The sequence below is a fragment of the Symphalangus syndactylus genome, chromosome 2 (assembly GCF_028878055.3).
Source record: "Symphalangus syndactylus isolate Jambi chromosome 2, NHGRI_mSymSyn1-v2.1_pri, whole genome shotgun sequence".
Classification (NCBI taxonomy): Eukaryota; Metazoa; Chordata; class Mammalia; order Primates; family Hylobatidae; genus Symphalangus; species Symphalangus syndactylus.
This window is the reverse complement of record NC_072424.2, coordinates 130,010,221-130,034,793: the sequence shown is the minus strand read 5'-3', so window position 1 is coordinate 130,034,793 and position 24,573 is coordinate 130,010,221. Positions and strand designations below refer to the sequence as shown.

Sequence of the window (24,573 nt, the reverse complement as noted above, 5' to 3'; positions counted from 1 at the left end):
CAGCATACAAGGGTGTGGAGGACTGAAGTGGGGTGGGAGTGAGTGAGGATCAGTGGATCTAAACCTATTAAGGACATGAAGAGTAATTCACTCAAGACAGTGACAGGGATAGGAATAAAGAGGAAGCAGTCTCCATGTTCCAATATCATCAATAAATGTTGGGGACTCATCTGGAGACCTCAGAAACAACAACAAAATTGGTAGAATCTGTCACAGTCACTCAAATATTATTTCATATAATCCTCAATCCCACCCAAGGTTGGACCAACGAGCGAACCAGTGTGCAAGATGTAAGTTATTTTCTCCAATTATATAGCTACACAAGAGGAGAATTTCGCTAGAATCTCAGCTGTCCCAGTCTGAATTCATTCTACCGCATGACACTGCTACATTTGTTTCTCAGATGGCTGGAGCCTTCTTCAATACTTTTTACCAATACATGATTATCAATAAGACTCAGGTGTTTTAAGCTGACATAATTCCCTTCAACAGTACAACTGCAAAAACAATGAACTTTATAATAGCAATTACTCCCCCAATTAAATTTCTACTGAAATACAGATAAATAACCGTAGAAACAATTAAAAACCATCTTTACTATATCTCTTGATATATCTTTACTATATCTCTTGATAAAGTAAATTTTATCAGTACAAATAAAATATGTAATATTACTTAAATAGATTTAAAAAATTTGAAAGCATGATATTTCATCATTCACTTTGATTTTTTGTGTGTGTTTACTTTAAGGAAATGAATAGAAGAAAACCTTTATATTATTTGTTTCTTAGAGTAGTTGTAACTTCCCCATTACATTTTTCTTATTTAATATCAAAATATTTAAATTAATTCTGCAAATAATGAACCCACCAATAGTGAAGATCTGGCTGCATCTGTAGATTTAATTTTATTTAAGTCACATAGTTTTTAAAATTATTTAAAACTTTAATGAATACATTCGGCAACATTTTAGAAACCAGATCATTAAGATTCTCCTTTTTTGCTATTCTAATCAACCTTTAAATACATATGTACTGCTTAAATCCTTTGTATTTCCATTTAACAAACATAGAATGAGTTTTGACAACTTTAAATACTGGTAAAGTTGTTTTTTGATATATATAAACCAAAATTCTGAAACAATTATAGTGTGCTTTGATACAGTCTTTAAATTTTTCTTGTTACGAGAGTTTACTAATTTACTAGTTTGTAGTGCTCCATGAAAGGTGTAGATCTGAAACCTTTCCTTGACATGACCAACAGTACCCAGAGCATATTAATCTAGACTTTGTCTTTTCGTTTAATTCAATACTGTGCTTTGCACTCACAGGACATTGCATATTACCAAGCCTTGTCTGCTGAGAGGTTGCAGACAGATGCTGCAAAAATTCACCCCAGCACATCTGCATCCCAGGAGTTCTATGAACCAGGATTGGAGCCATCCGCTACTGCCAAACTGGGTGATTTGCAGCGTTCTTGGGAAACCTTAAAGAATGTGGTAAGTCTTCAAGGTGGACTAGTTTATGCCCACCAGACACCAGTAACCTTAGCGATTGTCTTATGAAATACATGCGGAGAGTTTACACATCCAGTCCACAGTTGAATACCCTATGTTGGGCCACAGAGGTAAAGCACTGAAGAAAGAAATGTTGTAATCTGAAAGATAAGGGGCTGGGAAGCATTGGGTAATATCCCTTTTCTGGTGTAGATCAGTGAGAAGCAGCGCACACTCTATGAAGCTTTGGAACGCCAGCAGAAGTACCAGGACTCCCTCCAGTCCATCTCTACGAAGATGGAGGCCATTGAGCTGAAACTCAGTGAGAGCCCAGAGCCCAGCAGGAGTCCAGAAAGCCAGATGGCTGAACATCAGGTACAAATAGCTATGACTTCAGTTTCCTGCTTGATTAAATAAGTTCACTCTTGTGACTGGTTGGCCTGTCAGGCATGTGTTTGAGACAGCCAGGTGACTTTTTTTTTTAATTTTTTAAACTTATCAGTTCTTCCAGAGTAAACAAGAGTCCTAATGGTGGTCATTTCTGCTACTGATTCAGGGAGGGATCTGAGAAAAAGAGAGAGAGGGAGAGAGAGAGAGAGATTCAGACCTTGAATCTAATTAAAGGAAGCTACATGCATTGATGTTGCTTTTTAACTTTGATTACACAAAATGTGCTTCCTTAGAGTTGCCAGGTTATTTTGATTTTGTTGTGAGCCATTGTTGTAAGAATAAAATATACTCCAAATCTACCTTTTCTGGATATTGTTGTTTTAAGAAACTTAGCCGGGGGTGCCCCTCCATTATCACTTCAGAAAATACGTCTCAGACTTCGTAAGTTCTAAGTCTCATCTTGTGATTGTCCCTGACTTAAATCATTTTTTAAAAGGTTAAACTAGGCAAAATATTAGCTTTACATGAGAAACAGAGATCATTACATTAATCTAATGCAGAAAGATAGTGTTAAAAATGTGTCAATTTAAAATGCATGCTAAGAAATGTTCAGAAATTAAAACCTGGTTAATACTTTGGCAGTCTAATGAGGTATGCTGTTAAAATTATATTTACTTGGTATAACTGGGGTCTAAGGATACTGAGGCACACGTTCTCCTACATATTCATCACTGTGATGTAGGAAAATGCTGCCTGGCTGAGACAAGAACCCAGGAGCGTGTGACAATCCTTCAGAAGGCAGGAGGAAAGAAAGATATTTTTAGATGTTAATTAAGAGCTATGAAAGCATGGCATGGTAAGCATGTTTATCAAAACAGGGTAACTTAACAGCTTTAAGAGTGAAACGTTGTACTTTGTCTTTCTTCTACTTTACATCTTTCTAGTTTTGGAAGCAGGATAACCTTGGAATAGACTGCTTGTTCATATGTGTAGTCAGATAAAGTTCCATTCTTTTGCAATATGTATCTTTCAGTATAACATAAAAATGAGAACATTTCATCTAGAGACAGCATATTGAGAAAGAGTGGTTTCAGGTTTTTTACACTCTTGTGACTTCTGAAGATAGAGATCAAAGTGCATAGCATCCATTTTTAGGCCTTATTTTGGTAAAAAAACTATCTTCTGTAGGTCTTTCTCCTATTCCACAGTCACCCACCCTTAGCCACATTTGCAGAGGGTGCTATGAAAGCACGAAATCAGAATTAACCCTTGTTATCCAAGACCAGACCAATCAGGAGGACAGTAAGGGGCTTGGGGGACTATTCCAATGCCATTTACTTCTGAGCTTCCCCCATTTTATCACTAGACTGCTAGTCTCCCAAACCCCTCTCCTTTCTAAAGGGGCGTCAGTGTCTCCCAGTTCTCTTTAGCTGCTACTTTAGTTTTCTGTTGCCAGCGGCCACCTCTTTCTCATCTGAAGGGGTGTCCCTGTTCCCTGTTGCTCCAGTGTGCTCCCTGGGGCTCCTAGGTCTTCCTTGCTCCTGCGGTTCTGTCTGTCCAGCTGTTCCCTGCACCTCTGCTTCACTGTACTGGAAGGAGCCAGAGAGCTTCCTTCAGGTTGAGTACGTGCTCCTCAGGCCAACCTTGATGGCTGTTCTGTAGGAGGCCCCGTTCTTTAAGCATTCAAAAGGAATATTGTGTAAATTATGCAAGGGCTGGATTAGAGTACATTTGAGGGTTGCTCACTCAGATTATCAGATGCCGATGCTGCAGAAAGTTTAAGTAGTTTGACCCTCTCTCCAGCTTCAGGACATCTCCACCTTTGTTCAAGCCCCCTATTTTTGTGGCCCAGGAGGCTGCCCACAATTGCCAAAGACCCATCACTGGCTCCCACAATATTTAGGAGCTGCATGAAAACAGGATCCTGGTGGCCTGCTCTGCCTTTCCAGAGTTCCTAAGTGAGAATACAAGTCAGCTTCCAATCAGCACCACCACCCTGTTGCTCAGGCATTAGGATGAAAACACACATAAACTGAATGTGGGGCAAAGTGATGATTCTGTTCAAGGGATTTAATGGAGACAACTCAAAATTGCACATTAATTCTGAGAATTATAAATTAGAAGTGAAACTGTTACTTTTCTTGTCATTAAGGCCAACCACATGACTTTTTTTCCCTTTCTAAGTTGGTAGTAGTTGTACTAGCCATCACAGCAGTAAGGAGGTACAACTAATTTAATGAAGATTACCAGTCATTGGGGCTTAATGTTCTATTAAGAGAGAAATATATTAATGTTATATTAATATATTAATATAATTATATATTAATATATTTATATAATTGTATATATTGATATATTAATATAACTGTATATATTAATATAATTGTATATATTAATATAATATATTAATATAATTGTATATATTAATATAATATATTAATATAATTGTATATATTAATATAATTGTATATATTAATATATTATATTAATATAATTAGAACATATTAATGTTCTAATGGGAGGGAAAGAAAATAGCAATAATGTAGAATTTAGTATAATTTCATGTATCATCACATATTTCATCTGAGCTATTTTTGCTACCTTTTGCTGTCTGTGCCTAAGTTCTACAAGTTCTGGAACACAGCTGCCTACATGAAGAGCTGGTGGTATCACAGTTTCTAAATTTGTTCTTAGCTTCAGGAATGGTACTTTAAAAATTTCAAGCACTGTTATAGAATTACTATTTCTAAATTTCAACTGAATGGGTGTGAGGAAGTCCAGTATGGTTTTTTATATTTCCTAAAATTAATAGAAATACTTTAGTTTTTATTTCTTTCCCAACACTCTCTTGGAATTATTCATGTTTTCTTAAGGAGGTAACCTAATTCCTACATTTTTCCTTTAAACACTTGTCTAAACTACTGAATTTGTGTGGAATACTGTGCCTTTCTGGTTATCCTCTCTAAATTGTCTTACAGATTTCTTTTTTTTGAGACAGAGTCTCACTCTGTTGCCCAGGCTGGAGTGTAGTGACGTGATCTTGGCTCACTGCAACCTCCGCCTCCCAGGTTCAAGTGATTCTCCTGCCTCAGCCTCCCGAGTAGCTGGAATTACAGGTGCTTGCCACCACGCTGGACTAATTTTTGTATTTTTAGTAAAGATGAGGTTTCACCATGTTGGCCAGGCTGGTCTCGAACTCCTGACCTCAGGTGATCCACTTACCTCGGCCTCCCAAAGTGCTGGGATTACAGGTGTGAGCCACCATGCCTGGCTGTCTTACAGATTTCATTTTAAGGTTTGAATGCAGTTCATGAGCTGACTTGTGGCTGTTGTACTGACTGTTAAGCCCTCTGTCATTGCAACCTTATTATCATGGGCATCTGATGCTTTGGGGACATGTGTTGCCACACTAAGCTCAGTGATATATAGGACACAGCTCTGTGGTTATTTTGTTTGTTTTGTTTTTTCATATATGTAACAACTAAAATAGAATGTGAGAAGAACTGTGGTCTCTCATCTGATCTTGGAAGTTAAACAGGGTTGGGCCTGGTTAGTACTTGGATGGGAGACTGCCCAGGAATACCAGGTACTGTAGGCTTAAAAAAAAAAAAAAAGGCTGGGTGCGGTAGCTCATGCCTGTAATCCCAGCATTTTGGGAGGCCAAGGCGGGTGGATCACGAGATCAGGAGATCGCGACCATCCTGGCTAACATGGTGAAACGCCGTCTCTACTAAAAATACAAAAAATTAGCCAGGCATGGTGGTGGGCGCCTGTAGTCCCAGCTACTTGGGAGGCTGAGGCAGGAGAATGACGTGAACCCGGGAGGTGGAACTTGCAGTGAGCCGAGATGGCGCCACCACATTCCAGCCTGAGCAACAGTGTGAGACTCCATCTCAAAAAATAAATAAATAAATAAATAAAACAGGAAACATTTCAGCCTGGCCAACATGCTGAAACCCCATCTCTACTAAAACTACAAAAATTAGCTGGGCATGGTGGTGCACACCTGTAGTCCCAGCTACTCAGGAGGCTGAGACAGGAGAATTGCTTGAACCTGGAAGGTGGAGGTTACAGCGAGCAGAGATGGCAGCTAGGTGACAGAGCGAGCTTCCATCCCCCCAAAACAAACAAACAAACAAACAAAAAAATTTGTGTTCATGTAGATAGTTCTGAAGGTCACATAACATAAGGTCCGCGTTTCTTTTCACCCTTACTATTAAAGAGTTTTTATGTTAGAGAAGCTCATGGAACTTCTCTAAGCTATGTAAGTGTCATACACATGCCAAGTTTGCAATTACAAATCAGAAACCCAAAAGCATGCATTTCATCTCTTTCTCCTTATCTTGAATCATATATTGTCAGGTAGCTGCTGGCCACCAGCTCTTATACTCAGAGTTATGGGACTGAAGATATATTTGATGGCTGAATTTTTTTTAATTGAGATGAAATTCACATAGCATAAAATTAACCATTTTAAATTGTACAATTTAGTGGTATTAGTACATTCACAATGTTGTACAACCACTGTCTCTCTCTGGTTCCAAAACATTTTTATAAACCCAAAAGAAAATCTCATGACCCCTGAGCCTGCCTGCTAGATCTTGAAGTTAAAAACTCTAGCTACCTTCCAAAAATGTCCACTCATCTTTAAGAGTAAACTCAAGCATGAGTGGAGAGGACTGCTTCTAACAAGATTTAAGTGAGGCTGGGCACAGTGGCTCACACCTGTAATCCCAGCACTTTGGGAGGCCAAGGCGGGTGGATCACTTGAGGTCAGGAGTTCAAGACCAGCCTGGCCAACATGGTGAACCCTTGTCTCTACTGAAAATACAAAAATTAGCTGGGCATGGTGGTGCATCCTGTAGTCCCAGCTACTTGAGAGGCTAAGGCAGAAGAATTGCTTGAACTCAGGGGGCGGAGGTTGCAGTGAGCTGAGATCGTGCCGCTGCACTCCAGCCTGGGCGACAGAGCGAGACTGTCTCCCAAAAAAATTAAAAAAAGATTTAAGTTAACAGTTCCAGATTTTCCTAATTCCTTTATTACTGACTGCAGAACATTCAGAGAGCTATTTTAGAACATTGTGAGTTTTAAATGGAAGCTGATACCTTCAGTGCGCACCTGGTTGGTCAAATCCACTGAGATTTAATGAGGTAGTGCTGGTGAGAGTTAACAACACATCAAACAGAAAACAGAAATATGCTTGTGAGCTACAGTTAGTGGAAAGTAGGTTAAATGAGATCTAACAAGGACTTTGAGGAGACAGAGTCTGAAAATTTGGAATGGCAACAGGAGTGGGTAGGAGGCACTATAAATGTAAATGTGTGTGGAAAGGCACAGAAGAGAGGATGAGAATGAACACAGTGTGAAATTGTTAGGAGGCTCTTCTTGCTTGTACAGAAGGATCAGTGTAAAAAAAAAAAAAAAAAAAACAAAGACATAATAAGATCCATCTAATTATGGAGGAGCATTTAAAATCAGACCAAACATAGATTTTATACTTTTAGCATTCAGGCACAAAACATTATTATGAAATAATAGAAAATAATTTACTGAATGGAAGTTTTTGAATATATAATACTTTGAATGTATAAAAAATACTTTGAATATGTAATAAACAATATCAGTCTGTAAATTCATTGCAATCACATTTTAAAAATTGCAGCAAGTTTTTTGGTGGAGGTTGACAAGCTAATTCTTTTTTTTTTTTTTTTTTTGTGACGGAGTCTCGCTCTGTCGCCCAGGCTGGAGTGCAGTGGCGTGATCTCGGCTCACTGCAAGCTCCGCCTCCCGGGTTCACGCCATTCTCCTGCCTCAGCCTCCCAAGTAGCTGGGACTACAGGCGCTCACCACCATGCCTGGCTAATTTTTTGTATTTTTAGTAGAGACGGGGTTTCACCATGTTAGCCAGGATGGTCGCAATCTCCTGACCTCGTGATCCGCCCGCCTCGGCCTCCCAAAGTGCTGGGATTACAAGCGTGAGCCACCGCGCCCAGCCGACAAGCTAATTCTAAAGCATACTGCAGGCTAGGTGCGGTGGCTCATGCCTATAATCCCAGCACTTTGGGAGGCTGAAGTGGGCAGATCACTTGAGCTTAGGAATTAAAGACCAGCCTGGCGAACATGGTGAAATCACGTCTCTACTAAAAATACAAAAATTAGCTGGATGTGGTGGTGCATGCCTATAATCCCAGCTACTCTGGAGGCTGAGGCAGGAGAATCACTTGAACCCGGGAGGCAGAGATTGCAGTGAGCCGAGATCCCGCCACTGACTCCAGCATGAGCAACAGGGTGAGACTCTGTCTCAAAAATAGTAATAATAATAATAATAAAGTATACTGCAAATGTGTGGGAAAATATATATTAAAAAATGCCAGAAGTAAAGAATAACCAGGACAGTCTTGAAAAAGATTAATAAAGTTGAAAGCTATATCCTACCAGATAGGGAGATTTATAAAACTACAATAATTAAGATTGTGTGGTATTTGCACAAACAGCCAAATGGGTTGATGGAACAGAATTCGAGCCCAGAGCATAATCACATTTATACAGACACTTGACTTGTGGCAAAGATTACACTGCAAAACAATGGGGGAAAAAAAAGAAGAATTTTCACCTCTTTCTACACTGGACATGAAAATTAAGTTTATGTGGTTTGTAAATCTAAATGTGAAGTTATTACCAAAAAAAAAGTTTGAAAATAATACTTTAAAATGTCTGTGGTGAATGATCTTTTTAAAAAACATTCTAATCCATCACAGACGGATACTTTAGTAAAATTAAATCAAATGCTGCTTGGATGTCATAACTGTCAAATTACTATAAAAGTTTCTTAGCACTTGCTCTCAATATGTTTATCTCATCATAAGCCAGTAACAAACATTGTGCAGACTGTTACTATTCCGTGGACCATGCTTTGAATAGCATTCTTACAGAAGATAACCTATGAGAATGTATTCTATTTATGACCTTGGGTTAGGCAAAAGATTTCCTATATAGTACACCAAAAGCCCTAACAATAAAGGAAAATATTCATTCTATTAGACCATGATAAAATTAAGAACTTCTTTCCATCAACAGATAATTATTAAGGAAGTCTTTTCCCATTAAGGGAAAACCGTGCCTCAAAGTGGGAGCAGATTATTTGCTGTATGCAGAACCAAAAGAAACACAGGCACTCCTATCCAGAATATACAAGCAACTCCATACATCAATAAGAAAAGGAACAACTCTAGTGGAAAATGGGCAAAAGATTTTTAGCAGGCAGTCACAAAAGACAATCTCATTAATCATTCGGGGAAATGGAAATTAAAATTACAATGAGATTCCACTATTAAACCCACTAGAAAAACTTAAAGTGAAGACAATTCAAGCCAGGTTACTGTGGAATATGATATAATGATAAAAATGGGTTAACTCTTTCTACGTGCAACAAAATGAACGACTCTCACAATCATGAAAGAAGCCAGACACAGAGCAGTGCATCGTGTATGATTCCATTTCTATAAAGCTCAAATAAGGGCCAAAGTCCTCTGATATTTACAAGTTAACACAGTGGTGATTTTTGAGGACGGCAGTAGCAAGAAGGAGGAGGTCAAAAGAGCTTGTAGAATCCTGGAAATGTTCCATTTCTTGATCTGGGTAGCAGCAGCATGGATATATATCGTTGGTGTGCTTATAATCTGTTCACTTTTCTAGATGTGTATAATATTATTAGTTTATTTTAAAATTGTCATGATGATATTTGATATTAGGAAAAAATAAGGGGTTTTTGCTGTTTAACATTGTGAGAGCCCACTCTGAGGAGGCACTGTGCTTGCAGTGAAGCCTCCAGTCCTGTGGAAAAGATAGGAATTATGCAAATAAGGGCACATTGGAAATTGAAATGCTGGCAAATATAAAGCCTATGTTACTTTACTTGAAATCATAGTTGCCGCTCTGGTGGTAGAGCCTGTTTTTCCAACTTCATTGAAATCCTAAATAAAAATTTCTCCTGTGAAGATTCCATCTAAAGAGCAAGTCATAAAATACCCCAAAAAAGAGAAATAAAATCAAGTATAATTATGATAGATAGGAAAACAGGGTGCTATGAGAGAGAATGATGGAGATTTTCTTAGGATTGAGTGGTCATGAAAGGCCTCTCTGAAGATATGACAATTAACCTAAGAGCAAAGGATGAATAGAGCCATCTCACACAGAGCGGGAAGAGTTTTCCGCGTTGAGGGAACAGCGTATTCAAAGGCCCTGAGGCTAGGAAGTGACTGAAGTGGGGCCCTGGAGTGGCTGAAGAAGGCAGGAGTATGGTGAGCAAGAAGGGAGCACGGCACACGAGACAGGAAGAGTGAGACTACACGAGTGTAGTAACAAGTTTGATTTATTTCACAGCAAGAATCCAGTACATATTTTAAAGCAGGGGAGTGAGAGGACCTAATTGATATTTTCAAAAGGTTGCTGTAATTGCTTCACTTAGACTGGACTGGAGCAACAAGAGTGTAAGCAGATAGACTCATCAGTAGACCATTATGTAGCAACTCAGTCAAGAGAGGAAGTTGACTTTGGCTTCAGGTGGGGGCAGTGGGGATATTCAGATATACAAGATACATTTTTGAGATAAAAGCCATTGGACTGGGTGATAGATTGGATCTGGTGAGTGAAGGACAGGAAGGTGTGAAGAGTGACTCCCAAGTCTCCAGCTTGAGCCATAATGAGAGGTGGTGGAAGACAGGCGGGGAAGCAGGTTTAGACTTAACACTATGCAGACACCTGTGAACTAGGTAAGTTGAACACACAGCCTGAAACTTAGGGCAGGTGTCTGGGTTAGGGATGTACCTTTGGAAGTGCTCAGGATTAGAAAGCATTTGAAGTCTTGGGAATGGAAGTCATCACCTGGGCGAGACCCTTTTTCTTTAGAGTTTGGTAAATGAGAAAATTGAGTAGTGTGATGACATAGAAAGAGGTTACAGGTTTCTCCCATCCTGTGTTCAATGCTGTTTCAGATTTGGGGAAAGCAATAGGTTAATGTGGGAAAATCATGTTGAGGAAGAAAGTAGTACATTTTATTTTCAACATTGTATTGGAGACTCTTAGAAATGATTGAGAAATGCGGTGGCTCGTGCCTGTGATCCAGGCTGGAGGATTCCCTGAGGCCAGGAGTTTGAGACCAGCCTGGGCAACATAGCAAGATCTTGTCTTTACAAAAAGTAAAAAAAAAAAAAAAAAAATTAGCCAGGTGTGGTAGCACACACCTGTAGTCCCAGCTTCAAGCAGGAGGGTCGCTTGAGCCCAGGAGTTCAAGATTACGGTGAGCTGTGATCATACCACTGCACTCCGGCCTGAGTGACAGAGTGAGACTCTGTCTCTAAAAAATAAAAAATAAGTTGATATTACAGATGATCCTATTGAAAACTAGAAGGATTCATTAAGTTGTTCAAACTCACTTTGGTTAGTGATACATACATAAAATCAGAAAAGTCCTGGCCTTTCATTTAGAAACATAGGTGAGTAGGCCCCTATTTGTTGATTGATTAATGATTCCCAGGTGAAATATCTTCCGCTAATCCCAATGGATGTGAGACTCAGCTAGTGCTAATGATCCCTCGGTGAAGAAAATGAATACATGAGTGTGATTCCACAGTCTTTCCTCCAGGCATTGATGGATGAGATTCTCATGCTCCAGGATGAAATCAACGAGCTCCAGTCCTCTCTCGCAGAGGAGCTGGTATCCGAGTCTTGTGAGGCCGACCCCGCGGAGCAGCTGGCCTTGCAGTCCACGCTCACTGTCTTAGCCGAGCGAATGTCCACCATCAGGATGAAAGCCTCAGGGAAACGGCAGCTTTTGGAGGTAACCAATAACTCTAAAGTGGCCTCCTCACTTCTGAGTTAACTTTTAATGTTGTTACCAAGTATGTGGGTTACTTATGTATTTACATTTTCATTGCTTCCCTCTCCTAAGCTGGGATTGTGTTTCAAGAATGGTCTCCACGGCCGGGAGGGGCGGCTCACACCTGTAATCCCAGCACCTCGGGAGGCTGAGGCAGGTGGATCACGAGGTCAGGAGTTTGAGACCAGCCTGGCCAACATAGTGAAACCCTGTCGCTACTAAAAATACAAAAATGAGCCAGACATGGTGGCGTGTGCCTGTAGTCCCAGCTACTTGGGAGGCTGAGGCAGGAGAATCACTTGAGCCCGGGAGGCAGAGGTTGTGGTGAGCCGAGATTGCGCCACTGCACTCCAGCCTGGGCAACAGAGCGAGACTCTGTCTCAAAAACAAACAAACAAACAAAGAAAACAAAATGGTCTCCCGAATAGAGTACAGTGTGTAGCCATGAATATGTCCTTTGACCCCTTTCTGACTCATTTCAGGCGTGAAATATTGAGAATGTGGAAAGCAAATTCTTGGTAGACATGAGCCTTGTGAAGAATAATTGTAGAGAGTTTGCATAATGGTTTGCTATGTTTACATGACAGCATTTGATGGATGATATTACTAATACTATAAAGAATAAATCCTACTTAGTCACTGTTAGCCAATTCAGACATAGTAATTCATGAAAATACTCTTGCAGTTCTGGTTCCCACGTTTACTTAATTTAAATATTATTTAATATAGAGACAAATTTGGGCAGCAGTAATATCTGTGTTAAAAATCAGCTATCTTCCTTTTTTATTTGTTCTCTCATAAATTCTTGGCCCTAAGCTTCTAGGCTACTCATATTGTTGCTCCTATAATTTGGTTAGACTGGAGGCTCCCTAAAGACCTTTATAGTATCTATCATCTTGTATCTCTTAGCAGCTTCTCTGGCACATAATGGGTTCTCAATACATTTCTTATTATATGAACCGATTATTATTTTATTTAGCTGCTAATTACACCATAATGCAATTAACCATGACCCTGTTGTTGGGTGTGTGGTCTCTCTCTAGTTGTACCTATTATATGGTTGGTCAAATAATATATTCATATATTAGATTTGTGCAAAAGTAACAGCAAAAACCACAATTACTTTTGCACCAACCTAATACTTCTTGTATTAGAGAAATTTAAAGCCAATGTGTCTGCCCTACTTATTAATTTCCATTTTAAATGGTTTAGTAAAATTAATTTTTAAATAATGAATTATTCATAAAATAATTTTTAAAATAAAGTATTTAGAGTATTTTAAAAGTTAACTTTTAATTCATTTATACTGTCCCCAGTAACTCTATGAAAAACTTGTGGGGGTTTCAAAATGAAGCGATTGACCTGGATTTTTTTTTAACATGAATTATTTGCAATCATTGAAAAACTCAGAGAGCTAACCTAGAAATTTGGATTTCTGCCTTTACGGGAGATGAAAGTTAACACTGGGCCACCCCTTCCCACAGGGATCAATTGCCTATAACTGTATGTGGCTGCCGTTTTAGGCAGGCCGCATGTTTTTCAGTTTGCCACAGTCTCCATCACTCCCTACTCTTCCCAGAGATAGAGGTCCGGTGTCTACTGCCATTTACCAACTGCTTGATGCCATTGTTTTGTTCTAATCCTTGGCTGATTTCCATGATTTATATTACCGCCTGGTCCTATAGGTTTGTTATTTGAGAATACCTTGTTCAACTCTAGGTACACATTAGAATCACTAGGGAGTCTTTTTAAAAATACCAATTTTGAGACTCACCCTTAGAAATTCTTTTGTTGTTCTGGGATGTGGCCTAAGCAAAGGAAATTTTTAAAAGTTTTACCAGTGATTCTTATGTACAGCCAGGGCCTGGAACCATTGCTTTGCTGTGTTAAATTCTCAAGATTTTACCTTAGCGTGATCTATGTTACCTTTTACTGAATTCAATAGGAGAAGTTGAATGATCAGCTGGAGGAACAAAGGCAGGAACAGGCCCTGCAGAGGTATCGCTGTGAAGCCGATGAGCTGGACAGCTGGCTCTTGAGTACCAAGGCCACTCTGGACACTGCGCTGAGTCCACCCAAGGAGCCCATGGACATGGAGGCCCAGCTTGTGGACTGCCAGGTACCAAAATGGTCTCAAAGGAATATGTCAACATCATGAAGCACATTTTTTTAAACTACAGAAAACATACTATAAAAAGGCTTGGTGTGGAAATATGATTTTTCCCAACCCATAGGCTTTATATATTTAAAGAATAGAAAAGTAATACATTATAAAAGCTTAAATAAAATCCAAACTTGGACTCACTTTTTGAAAAACATTGACCACAGTATCTCCGGCTTCCTAAAGGTCATGTTTAAAAACTGTAGATACCAAAATACCATAATATCTATATTTAGTACTTATTAAGGAATACAAAGCCAATGGGAAGAATCAGTAGCAGTGAGTCAGACTGGAAATAAACACAACAGGAAGTATCTGTAGGTGCTCTGTTGCAATTTTGGTTCTAATCCTGATATATTATTCGGAAAACTTTTCCAAGTGTCAGTTTTAGGCAAACAGAGAGACCGAAGATGGGAAGGCTGTCTTTTGGAGCAGAGAATGTGTTTTCCGCCCATGTTAGGGCTCTAGGAATTACTGTGAGGAGTAATTGCATTAAAGTCTTTATTCTAATACTATTTTCTTACCTCCTTATGATGGAATTTTTCAAAAATGCATATAAATATAAAGAACAGATAATGAACTCCCATATGCTTGTCATCAGACTTCATTGATGATCTTCATATTTGACTTTGCACATGGGTGAAGTATACCTTAAAAGCCTTTTCATTTTATTAATTAGGAAATATCTAGAAAACCCTATCTAGTCTTCAGGGTTAAGTATCAATTTACACAACTTTATATTCCTTTTATTTGGACTCAGAGGAAATATGTGAAAATCATTACTTAGTGCACACTAACTTTTTTCTTAATTTACGGTACACCATTTTGGCTATTCTTATTTGTGATTTGAGATTCATAATATTGATCATTATCATTCGGATTTTTTAATGCTTTAGGAAACTTATCTATGTTTATTCAAACCACTGTTATTCTCTGCCATGATGATAGAGATTAATTAGCCACATGCAAGTTTTTCTGTTCTTTATATCTTCTTTCTAATGTTTATTTTTTTAGAAGAAACATCTATTTTTAGCCCATTCCCTTTTAGCACTTGAAGTTACCACCCAAACTAACATTTCAAAGTTATGTTTTATCATACTGCCACCTCTCTCTTCTGGAGATATCTATTTTTATAGTAATGCATAAAGTCCATAAACCAGATAACATATTTCAAGACCTTTCCAAAGTATTAAAATAGCATTTTGACCATACTTTAAGACAGGGGTGTTCAATCTTTTGGCTTCCCTGGGCCACATTGGAAGAAGAAGAATTGTCTTGGTCGGTACATAAAATACACTAGCAATAGATGATGAGCTTAAAAAAAAATTACAAAAAAAGTCATAACATTTTAAGAAAGTTTCTGAATTTGTGTTGGCCAGAAAGTTTCTGAATTTGTGTTGGCCACATTCAGAGCTGTCCTGGGCCACATGTGGCCCATGGGCCGTGGGTTGGACAAGCTTACTTTAAGAAACTAGAAACATATTAAATTACACCAGAAAATAGTTTTTAAAAATATAATATTAAATTACTACATTAAATTAATTCAAATTTTAATTAGAATCAATTAAAATCTTATATTTAAGCCAGCTAAAATCTTGTCCATTAAAATCTAATATGAATCCAGTTGCATGATAATTATAATAGTGACTATTACACAGAATTTGGAACCACGTGATGACCTTTGTGGGTCTCGGCACTTAATTTTTGTAGGCTGTTTCCCCCATGGAAGTGCTAAAAATTATATTTTCAGTTTTACAATTGCTGTGGTATAAAGACTTACATGATTTGGAATAGATTTGTTGTGATGTATTCCATATTACTATATTCAGTTTTTTTCTTTTGATTTTAAAAGAAATTAAAATCAAACATTTTCTTGGGGCTCTAAAAAGTATCACAGACCCTCAGCACTGTACTTGCTGTGCCTAATGGTAAAATCAACCCTGCACAGAATTATGTTAATTTCTAAACAGTAATCCTCAGGAAATCGTCTTTTAATTCCTATTTTAATAAAAGTTTTACTTTTCCACTTAGTTCTAGATTTTTGGTTTGATGTTATATTCTTTTTTTTTTTTTTTTTTTTTTTTTTTTTTTTTTTGAGACAAGGTCTCACTTTGTCACCCAGGCTGGAGAGCAGTGGTGCAACCTCAGCCCACTGCAGCCTTGACTTCCTGGGCTCAAGCAATTCTCCCACCTCAGCCCCCCAATTGCGGGGAGTACAGGCACATGCCACCGTGCCTGGCTTATTTTTTTGTATTTTTTGGAGAGACGGGGTTTTGCCATGTTGCCCAGGCTGGTCTCAAACTCCTGAGCTCAAGCAATCTGCCCTCCTCGGCCTCCCAAAGTGCTGGGATTACAGGTGAGAGCCACCACACCCAGCCTGACTTTATATTCTTAATTTTGATTTTGTATAGGGAAATGAAGTATCTTTTCTCATTAATAAATTACTTTAATATAAATAAGAACGTACATTTCAAAGGGTGCAGAATTAAAGAATATAAAAACAATGATTTATGAGGAAAGTAAAACATGTTTGCTTTATTTTTTTTTTTAGTCTTTTTTGTTTTTTCATTTAAGTCTTATATAGGAAGAAGAAAGACTATTTTTCTTTTTCTCTAATTTAATCTCCATTTTAGAGGAAAACCCTGTAGCACCAGAGACTTATTCCAGAACATGAAAGTAAAAATGTAGGGAAAACTTTTAGAAATGTAAGATTAAAAATATACCAAATTTTGGCCGGGCACAGTGGCTCACGCCTGTAATCCCAGCACTTTGGGAGGCCGAGGCGGGTGGATCACGCATGAGGTTAGGAGATCAAGACCATCCTGGCTAACACGGTGAAACCCCATCTCTACTAAAAACACACAAAATTAGCCAGACGTGGTGGCGAGCGCCTGTAGTCCCAGCTACTTGGGAGGCTGAGGCAGGAGAATGGCGTGAGAATGCCTGGGAGGCAGAGCTTGCAGTGAGCCGAGATCGCGCCACTGCACTCCAGCCTGGGCCACAGAGCGAGACTCCATCTCAAAAAAAAAAAAACTAAATTTTTAAAAAATATAACAGCAGCAACCTGAAAAATAAATCAATCCAAAGCAGTAATGTTTCAAAAGAGAGGATTCTCTTTAAATTAACAAGGTAAGAGTTGATCATGTGATGTCTTATTTTTATTATCCATAATTATCATAATCTAACACAAAAATACTATAATAACGGGATAACACTAAGGCAATGGCAATGGCCTTTTCTCCTTATCTGTTGACTATATAAAAATGTTTTTCACCTGGGCGTGGTGGCTCACGCCTGTAATCCCAGCACTTTGGGAGGCCAAGGCAGGCAGATCATGAGGTCAGGAGGTCGAGAACATCTTGGCCAACATGGTGAAACCCCATCTCTACTAAAAATGCAAAACTTAGCTGGGTATGGTGGCATGTGCCTGCAGTTCCAGCTACTTTGGAGGCTGAGGCAGGAGAATTGCTTGCATGCGGGAAGCGGAGGTTGCAGTGAACTGAGATCGCGTCACTGCACTCCAGCCTGGGTGACAAGAGCGAAACTCCATCTCAAAAAAAAAAAAAAGTTTTCATGTTTTTTTTTCAATGTGTTTTTGTCATTTTATAATGGCTAATCTTAAAATAGAGAAAAATTGGCAGGGCACCCTGGCTCATGCCTGTAATCTCAGCACATTGGGAGGTCGAGGCAGGCAGATTGCTTGAGTTCAGGAGTTCAAGAACAGCCTGGGAAACATGACAAAACCCTGTCTCTGCAAAAATACAAAAAATTAGCCAGGTGTGGTAGCACGTGCCTGTAGTCCTAGCTACTTGGGAGGCTGAGGTGGGAGGATCACCTGAGCCCGGGAAGTCAAGACTGCAGTGAGCCATGATCCCACCACTGCACTCTAGCCTGAGCGACAGAGTGAGACCCTGTCTCAATTAAAAAACAAAAAAAAAAGAAAAGAAAAGAAAAGAAAAATTGAGAGGCTCAAGCAAATTTTTTATGGACCCCTCTAATACCATAACAGACAATTAAAAATAAAAGTCGCCAGACACAGTGGCTCACACCTGTAATCCCAACACTTTTGGAAGCCTGAGGTGGGAGCATTGTTTGAGCCCAGGAGTTTGAGAACAGCCCAGGCAACAAAGTGAGATCTCTTTTCTGTTGAAAAAATAAAAAATTTAGCCAGGTGTGGTGGCACATGTCTGTGGTCCTGGCTACATGGGAGGCTCAGGCAGGAGGATCCCTTGAGCCCAGTAGATGGAGGCTGCAGTGAGCCATGTTCATGCCAATGCACTCCAGCCTGGGCGACAGAGCAAGACTCTCCCTCAAAAAAAAAAAAAAAAAAAATGTGCCGGGCGCAGTGGCTCATTCCTGTAATCCTAGCACTTTGGGAGGCCGAGGCGGGCGGATCACGAGGTCAGGAGATCGAGACCATCCTGGCTAACACGGTGAAACCCTGTCTCTACTAAAAAACAAAACAGTAGCCGGGCATAGTGGTGGGCACCTGTAGTCCCAGCTACTCGGGAGGCTGAGGCAGGAGAATGGCATGAACCCAGGAGGCGGAGCTTGCAGTGAGTCAAGATCGCTCCACTAAACTCCAGCCTGGGCGACAGAGCGAGATTCTGTCTAAAAAAATAAAAATAAATTTAAAAAAATTAAAAAAGCCTATAGACTCATTCGTCAAGGCTATGGGAAAACTACAAAAAATCATGAAAGCCTGTCTGTTTGGTAAAAGACTCCAGAGGGCTGTGTTTCACTGTGGGAAACAGTCTTTGCAGAGGCTGGGGAGATGTGTGAGTTTCATTCTTATTTCTGTTGCTGCAGAATATGCTGGTGGAAATAGAGCAGAAGGTGGTGGCTTTATCAGAACTGTCAGTCCACAATGAGAACCTGCTGCTGGAGGGCAAAGCTCACACCAAGAACGAGGCGGAGCAGCTGGCCGGAAAGCTGAGAAGGCTCAAGGGGAGCCTGCTAGAGCTGCAGAGAGCCCTGCACGATAAGCAGCTCAACATGCAGGTGAGGGTTCCAGCCGCTGGCCCACAGCCGCAAGTTGGCACACTGTTCACGTGCTCCTTCTAAGGTTTGCCAGGTAAAGGAACAGGTTGGCGGTGACGCATACTTGTGTATGTACCTGCTTTACGCTGACATTTTAGCATGCAGTTTTAAGTTTACACTCTTGGACTTTGGCAAACATTTGCAAATAGATTTTGTTAGGACTACTGACCACAGCAGTTCAGCGGAGTGGTGGAGGCAAAAAGCGCTCTGACATGAAAGTAACAGAGGAGAGGAACTGGGGAGGGAAAGTAAAGGCTACTCCAGGAGTGTTGCTGTAAAGTGGTATGTAGAGGAATGAGATAAGCTATAAGGAGAAGTGAGTCAAAGAAAATTTTATCTCTTTTTTTCTTTTACATTCATCACAATTTGAGTATTTCATTTTAAGATCAGAAAAATAATAAGTTTACACGTTGATGGAAGTAACCCAATGGAGGAAAAATTGGTGAAAAAGGAATGTGGGCAGGGCACCGTGGCTCATGCCTATAATCCTAGCACTTTGGGAGGCCGAGACAGGCGGATCAGTTGAGGTCAGGAGTTCGAGACCAGACTGGCTAACATGGTAAAGCCCCATCTTTGCTAAAAATACAAAAAAAAAATTAGTTGGGCCTGATGGTGGACACCTGTAATCTCAGCTACTCAGGAGGCTAAGGCAAGAGAATTGCTTGAACCTGGGAGGTGGAGGTTGCAGTGAGCTGAGATCACGCCACTGCACTCCAGCCTGGGAGACAGAGGGAGACTCCATCTCAAAAAAAAAAAAAAAAAAGAGTGCAGAGTTTGGTCTTCCCTACCCTTCTTGCTAAGTAAGCCAGAGACCAAATAGTTTAGAAGCCCATTAGCTGCCCCAACCCTACAAGCATCTGATGTTATCATCTGTTCCTTCTTGTGGCCTGATCCAAACTGTGCCTTCCTTTACCATTTACACTTTTCTCCTGCAATAATGGTTGAGACCAGGCCAACCTGTTCTCCAAGTAAAATGAGGGGGAGGGAAAGCATCTATGTTGGAATACAAATACTGGTAGGAAGTAAGACATAAATATTGTCATGGAAACTTCATGGAAGTTAACTGTGATTGCTTCTATTTTCTCAGTGTGACGATGATTGTTAGGACTAACCTACATATTTTTTTTTTCAGCTTTTTGCTGATCATATGATTATATGATATGGAAAACCAAACTTAATCAACTAAAAACTATTTAGAAGCAATGGAGAAATTTAGGAAGATGACTGGCTTATTACAAAAATGAAGTTAGGTCATTGAAAAGCATAAAAGAACCCAACAAAAAATAAAAATTAAAAAATGAAGTCGGCCGAGCACAGTGGCTCACGCCTGTATCCCCAGCACTTCAGGAGGCCAAGGCGGGTGGATCACTTGAGGCTGGGAGTTTGAGACCAGCCTGGCCAACATGGTGAAATCCCATCTCTACTAAAAATACAAAAATTAGCTCAGTGTAGTGGGGCATGCCTGTAATCCCAGCTGCTTTGGAAGCTGAGGCATGAGAACTGCTTGAACCTGGGAGGCAGAGGTTGCAGTGAGCGGAGATTGTGCCACTGTGCTCTAGCTTGGGCAACAGAGTGAAATTCTGTCTCAAAAAAAAAAAAGTCGAGAATTTATAGTTTTTATATGGACAAAAAACAAGTTAGAGGAATAATGTAATATTCCATATAAAATTTTGAAAATGAAGAGTTTTGAGGGGTTATTAGTCTTATCATATATGTGTGTGGATTTTTTTTTTTTTTTTTTTTTTTTTGAGACAGGGTCTTGCTCTGTCACCCAGGCTGGAGTGCAGGGACGCAATCTCAGCTCATTGCAACCTCTGCCTCCCAGTCTCAAGTAATGCTCCCACCTCAGCCTCCCGAGTAGCTGGGACTATAGGCGCACACCACCATGCCCAGCTAATTTTTTTTATTTTTTGTAGAGATTGAGGTCTCTCAATGTTGCCCAGGCTGGTCTTGAACTCCTGAGCACAAGCAATCCACCCACCTCAGCCTCCCAAAGTGCTGAGATTATAGGCGTGAGCTACCATGCCCGGCCAGTCTAATCATATGTTAAAATACAATATTACAATAATTAAAATAGTTTGGTGTTGGCGCAATAAATATGTGAACAGAAAATTAAACAATAACTATTCCAGAAAGAGATTTGGTATATAAAGGAATGTGATAAATATTTTAGGTGGCATTACAAATCAGTGGACAAAATATGACTCACTCTGTAAATAATCACTTGAAACATGATAAACTGTATTTTCTACCCCATATTTTACAGAAAAATGTATCACAGGTGGATCAAAGATTTAAATATAAAACTTAAGTCTTCAAGGTACTCAATGTATGATTTTTTTTTTTTAATCTTAGGAAAACCTTTGCCAGTATACCCCAAACCCAGAATTTTATAGCTTCTTTTAAACTAATACGTGGGCAGGGCGTGGTGGCTTATGCCTGTAATCTTAGCAGTTTGGGAGGCTAAGAAGGGAGAATTGCTTGAGCCCAGAAATTCAAGACAAACCTGGGTATCATAGCAAAACCCCATCTCTACAAATAATAAAAACATTAACCACAGGCACATGCCTGTGGTCCCAGCTACTAAGGAAGCCGGGGTGGGAGAATCCCTTAAGCCCAGGTGGTTGAGGCTGCAGCGAACTATGATTGTGCCACTGCACTGCAGCCTGGGTGACAGAGTGAGACGCCAACTAAAAAAATAAACAAATGGGCCACGGCTCCCACCTGTAATCCTAGCACTTTGGGAGGCTGAGGTGGGTGGATCACCTGAGGTTAGGAGTTCGAGACCAGCCTGGCCAACATAGTGAAACTCCGTCTCTACTAAAAATACAAAATTAGCTAGGTGTGTTGGTGGGAACCTGTAATCCCAGCTACTCGGGAGACTGAGGCAAGAGAATCACTTGAACCCAGAGGCGGAGGTTGCAGTGAGCCAAAATCACGCCATTGCACTCCAGCCTGGGCAACAGGAGCGAAACTCCATCTCAAAAATAAATAAGTAGATAAATAAATAAACAAATAAAAATGAAACTACTACACAAAAATAAAAAAGTTCTGTATGAACCCCCTCCCTCACCCCCCAAAAAAGTAACCAAGTTGAAAGACGTAGACAGGGAGGGATGAGTAACACAAAATAAAACAAAAGACATAGACAAACAGGGAAGAAACTATACAATTCACAAATCTTTTGTAAAACAATAAGGAAAGATCAAATAATAGAATATGGACAAAAGATATGAAGAGATAATTCACAGGAAAAGAAATACAAATGGACAATGAACATATGAAAAGACGTTTGAACTCTGTGTTGGGTAAATAGATGCAAATAAATACAACTTTTCGCTTGGATTTACACACTTGAAAATGCACATGCAATGTGACTTCGTAATTAAAGTCAAAAGAAAAGATTACACATACTAAAACTGAACAAAAGTAGAATGATTTTCTAGCTGTGAAAGTAGACAGCAGTTCACCTAGTTTTGTAAACAGCTATTATAGGTCTAATACATAATGCTTTCTTCTATTTTCAGTGGTGATCTGTGAATGAACTTAATTTCTAAAGAAGCTAAAATAAAGGGAAAGCCTTGAAAGTTTCCTAGGTTGGATAGCAATCACTTACAAAGCTCTTATTACACCCTTGCCCCACCCTACCCCTAGAGGCAGGTAGTAAGGGAAGGGGCAGCCTGATACTCACAAGCACAAGAGGGATTAAACAAGGCAGAAACCACAAATTCCAAGGTCTCATGGCCTGGGAAGGGCAAACCAATGAGGGGAGCAGGCCCAGCCTGGCCCTTGGCAAGCTGGTCTCCTGTCTAAGAAGCAGCTGTTACTAAGCTCTAGCTATTATCACACAAGAATTTACAAGTGGCATTGCTGGATCTTCTAGTTTTTCAAGAGATAGGGAATGTGGATTTATTTCTAAAGCCTCCCAACTTTTAAATGTTGACATTTAAATCTAAAATTTTAAAATAATTCGTGTGCCAAAGAAAGCATATTCACAAGCCAGGATTGAAATCTGTTTATCTTCTTCCCATTCATTATTAACGAGGTGACCTGGGGCAAGATCCTTAAATTTCCCACAACTTTCTTACAGATCAGTTTTCTCATCTGTAAAATATGGATAATAATATTTAACTTAAAAAAATTCTTTAGAACATGTGGAAAAAATAATCAGAAAAAAAAAACAGTGAGGATTTAAACGCAAGTAATACAATAAATGCTCAAATTGCAGCAGTTAAAATAATTAATAACAATAACCAACTGTTTCCAAATCACATTCTTTGAGACGAAGAAGCTTCTGCTATGCTGAAAGGCCAGGCTTGAGACTTGGCGGGCTGGACCGAGCATGCACACACCGCTGTGGCGTCCACACCCAGCAGATCCTGCCCAGGTCCAGGGGAATTGTTTAAATTGAGTCAAGTCCTGACCCTGCCCACACTGGGTGAAGTGTAAATACAGAAAAATGTGGTAGTGTTTTACTACATGGAAATTGGTTACTGTTTATTTTTAAACTATCTATAAATTCCATCATCTTTCATCTAATGAAGTTCTCAGCATATAAAATATTAATAGGTCTTTTAAAATAATTAGAGCTTCCTGGAAGATGTTTTTCCATCTGTGGGAAGAAAAGGAGCCCTGTTTACATTATTATTGCCATGAAAAGGATCATGTCCCTTTATGAAGAAAACTAAAAATAATTTGGAGTTAATCTGAAATTAACTAAAGTTAATTGCAGAAAACAAATCATCCATTAAATGCAGCCGTCAGGAATGTTAATACCCTTTAATTGGGGCTTGGATGGTTCAGGAGGGTTGGAATACCTTCGTAAGTCTGTAAGCATGCCATTACTTAGTACTACTGAAGCTGGGAGATGGTAATACCTCTCACCTCCATTCTTTTTAACTAATTTGACTTGCATGGGTATCAGTGAATGACTATGCTCTTTTGTTTCCTATCAAATAGACTGCTTCTCTATATGAAGATCTTAAGGGCATGTAGTAAGAGCTCCTGAATTACATGGTATCTTCATGAAGCTAGGTCTTTTTCACACATTATCATTCATTAAAGGAACAGAGAGATTGCCCCATAAAATAATAAAAAGCTTTATAAAGAAATGTTTTATTTAATGTTTAGCATTGCCCAGTCCTCATTCATCTTCCAAGGAATGTTCCTGGCAAAAGTGGTTACTGTTCTAGTATTTCCAAAATAAAGTTTATGTAGCCCCACCCAGTGGGGACTGGTGACAGAAGCCGCCTAACCTCCCCATTCCCTAGGTATGGCAGAAAACTGTTATCACACCTCAGAGAAAGTGATTACCATAATTACATTCCTTCTGGCTGCACCTTCGTATCCCCAGGGGAAAGAGAATGAAATTTGAACTGGATTCTTAATCATGGTTTGCTTCCTGTGGTCCAAGTCTTATGTTTCACAATGACTAAATCATTCAGAGAAAAATTCACTCACTGAAAAACTGAGTCTAACCACATAGAATCTGAATATATATCTGTGCATATAAAAGTGAGGAAGTTGTTAAGACCTAACATTTCAATTGTCGCTGTTCCAAATCCAAATTTGGTGTAAGGAACTTGAGCCAACCTCTCTCAATCAGACCAT

General features: G+C 39.5%; 1 protein-coding gene across 10 annotated transcripts in view; it reads left to right on the top strand.

The window, feature by feature from the left end:
- The window catches only part of SYNE1 (spectrin repeat containing nuclear envelope protein 1), a 528,347-nt gene that overhangs the window by 344,042 nt on the left and 159,732 nt on the right, over positions 1-24,573 (top strand). For 7 of the 10 annotated variants that reach the window (XM_063632173.1, XM_063632194.1, XM_063632188.1 and 4 more), the window contains 5 exons: positions 1,331-1,498; positions 1,709-1,870; positions 11,517-11,723; positions 13,708-13,881; positions 18,733-18,924. In XM_063632173.1, the coding sequence (XP_063488243.1) occupies positions 1,331-1,498; positions 1,709-1,870; positions 11,517-11,723; positions 13,708-13,881; positions 18,733-18,924 (903 nt within the window). The remainder of the gene's footprint in view (positions 1-1,330; positions 1,499-1,708; positions 1,871-11,516; positions 11,724-13,707; positions 13,882-18,732; positions 18,925-24,573) is intronic. The other 3 variants (XM_063632191.1, XM_055267440.2, XM_063632176.1) reach the window with 1 other exon arrangement.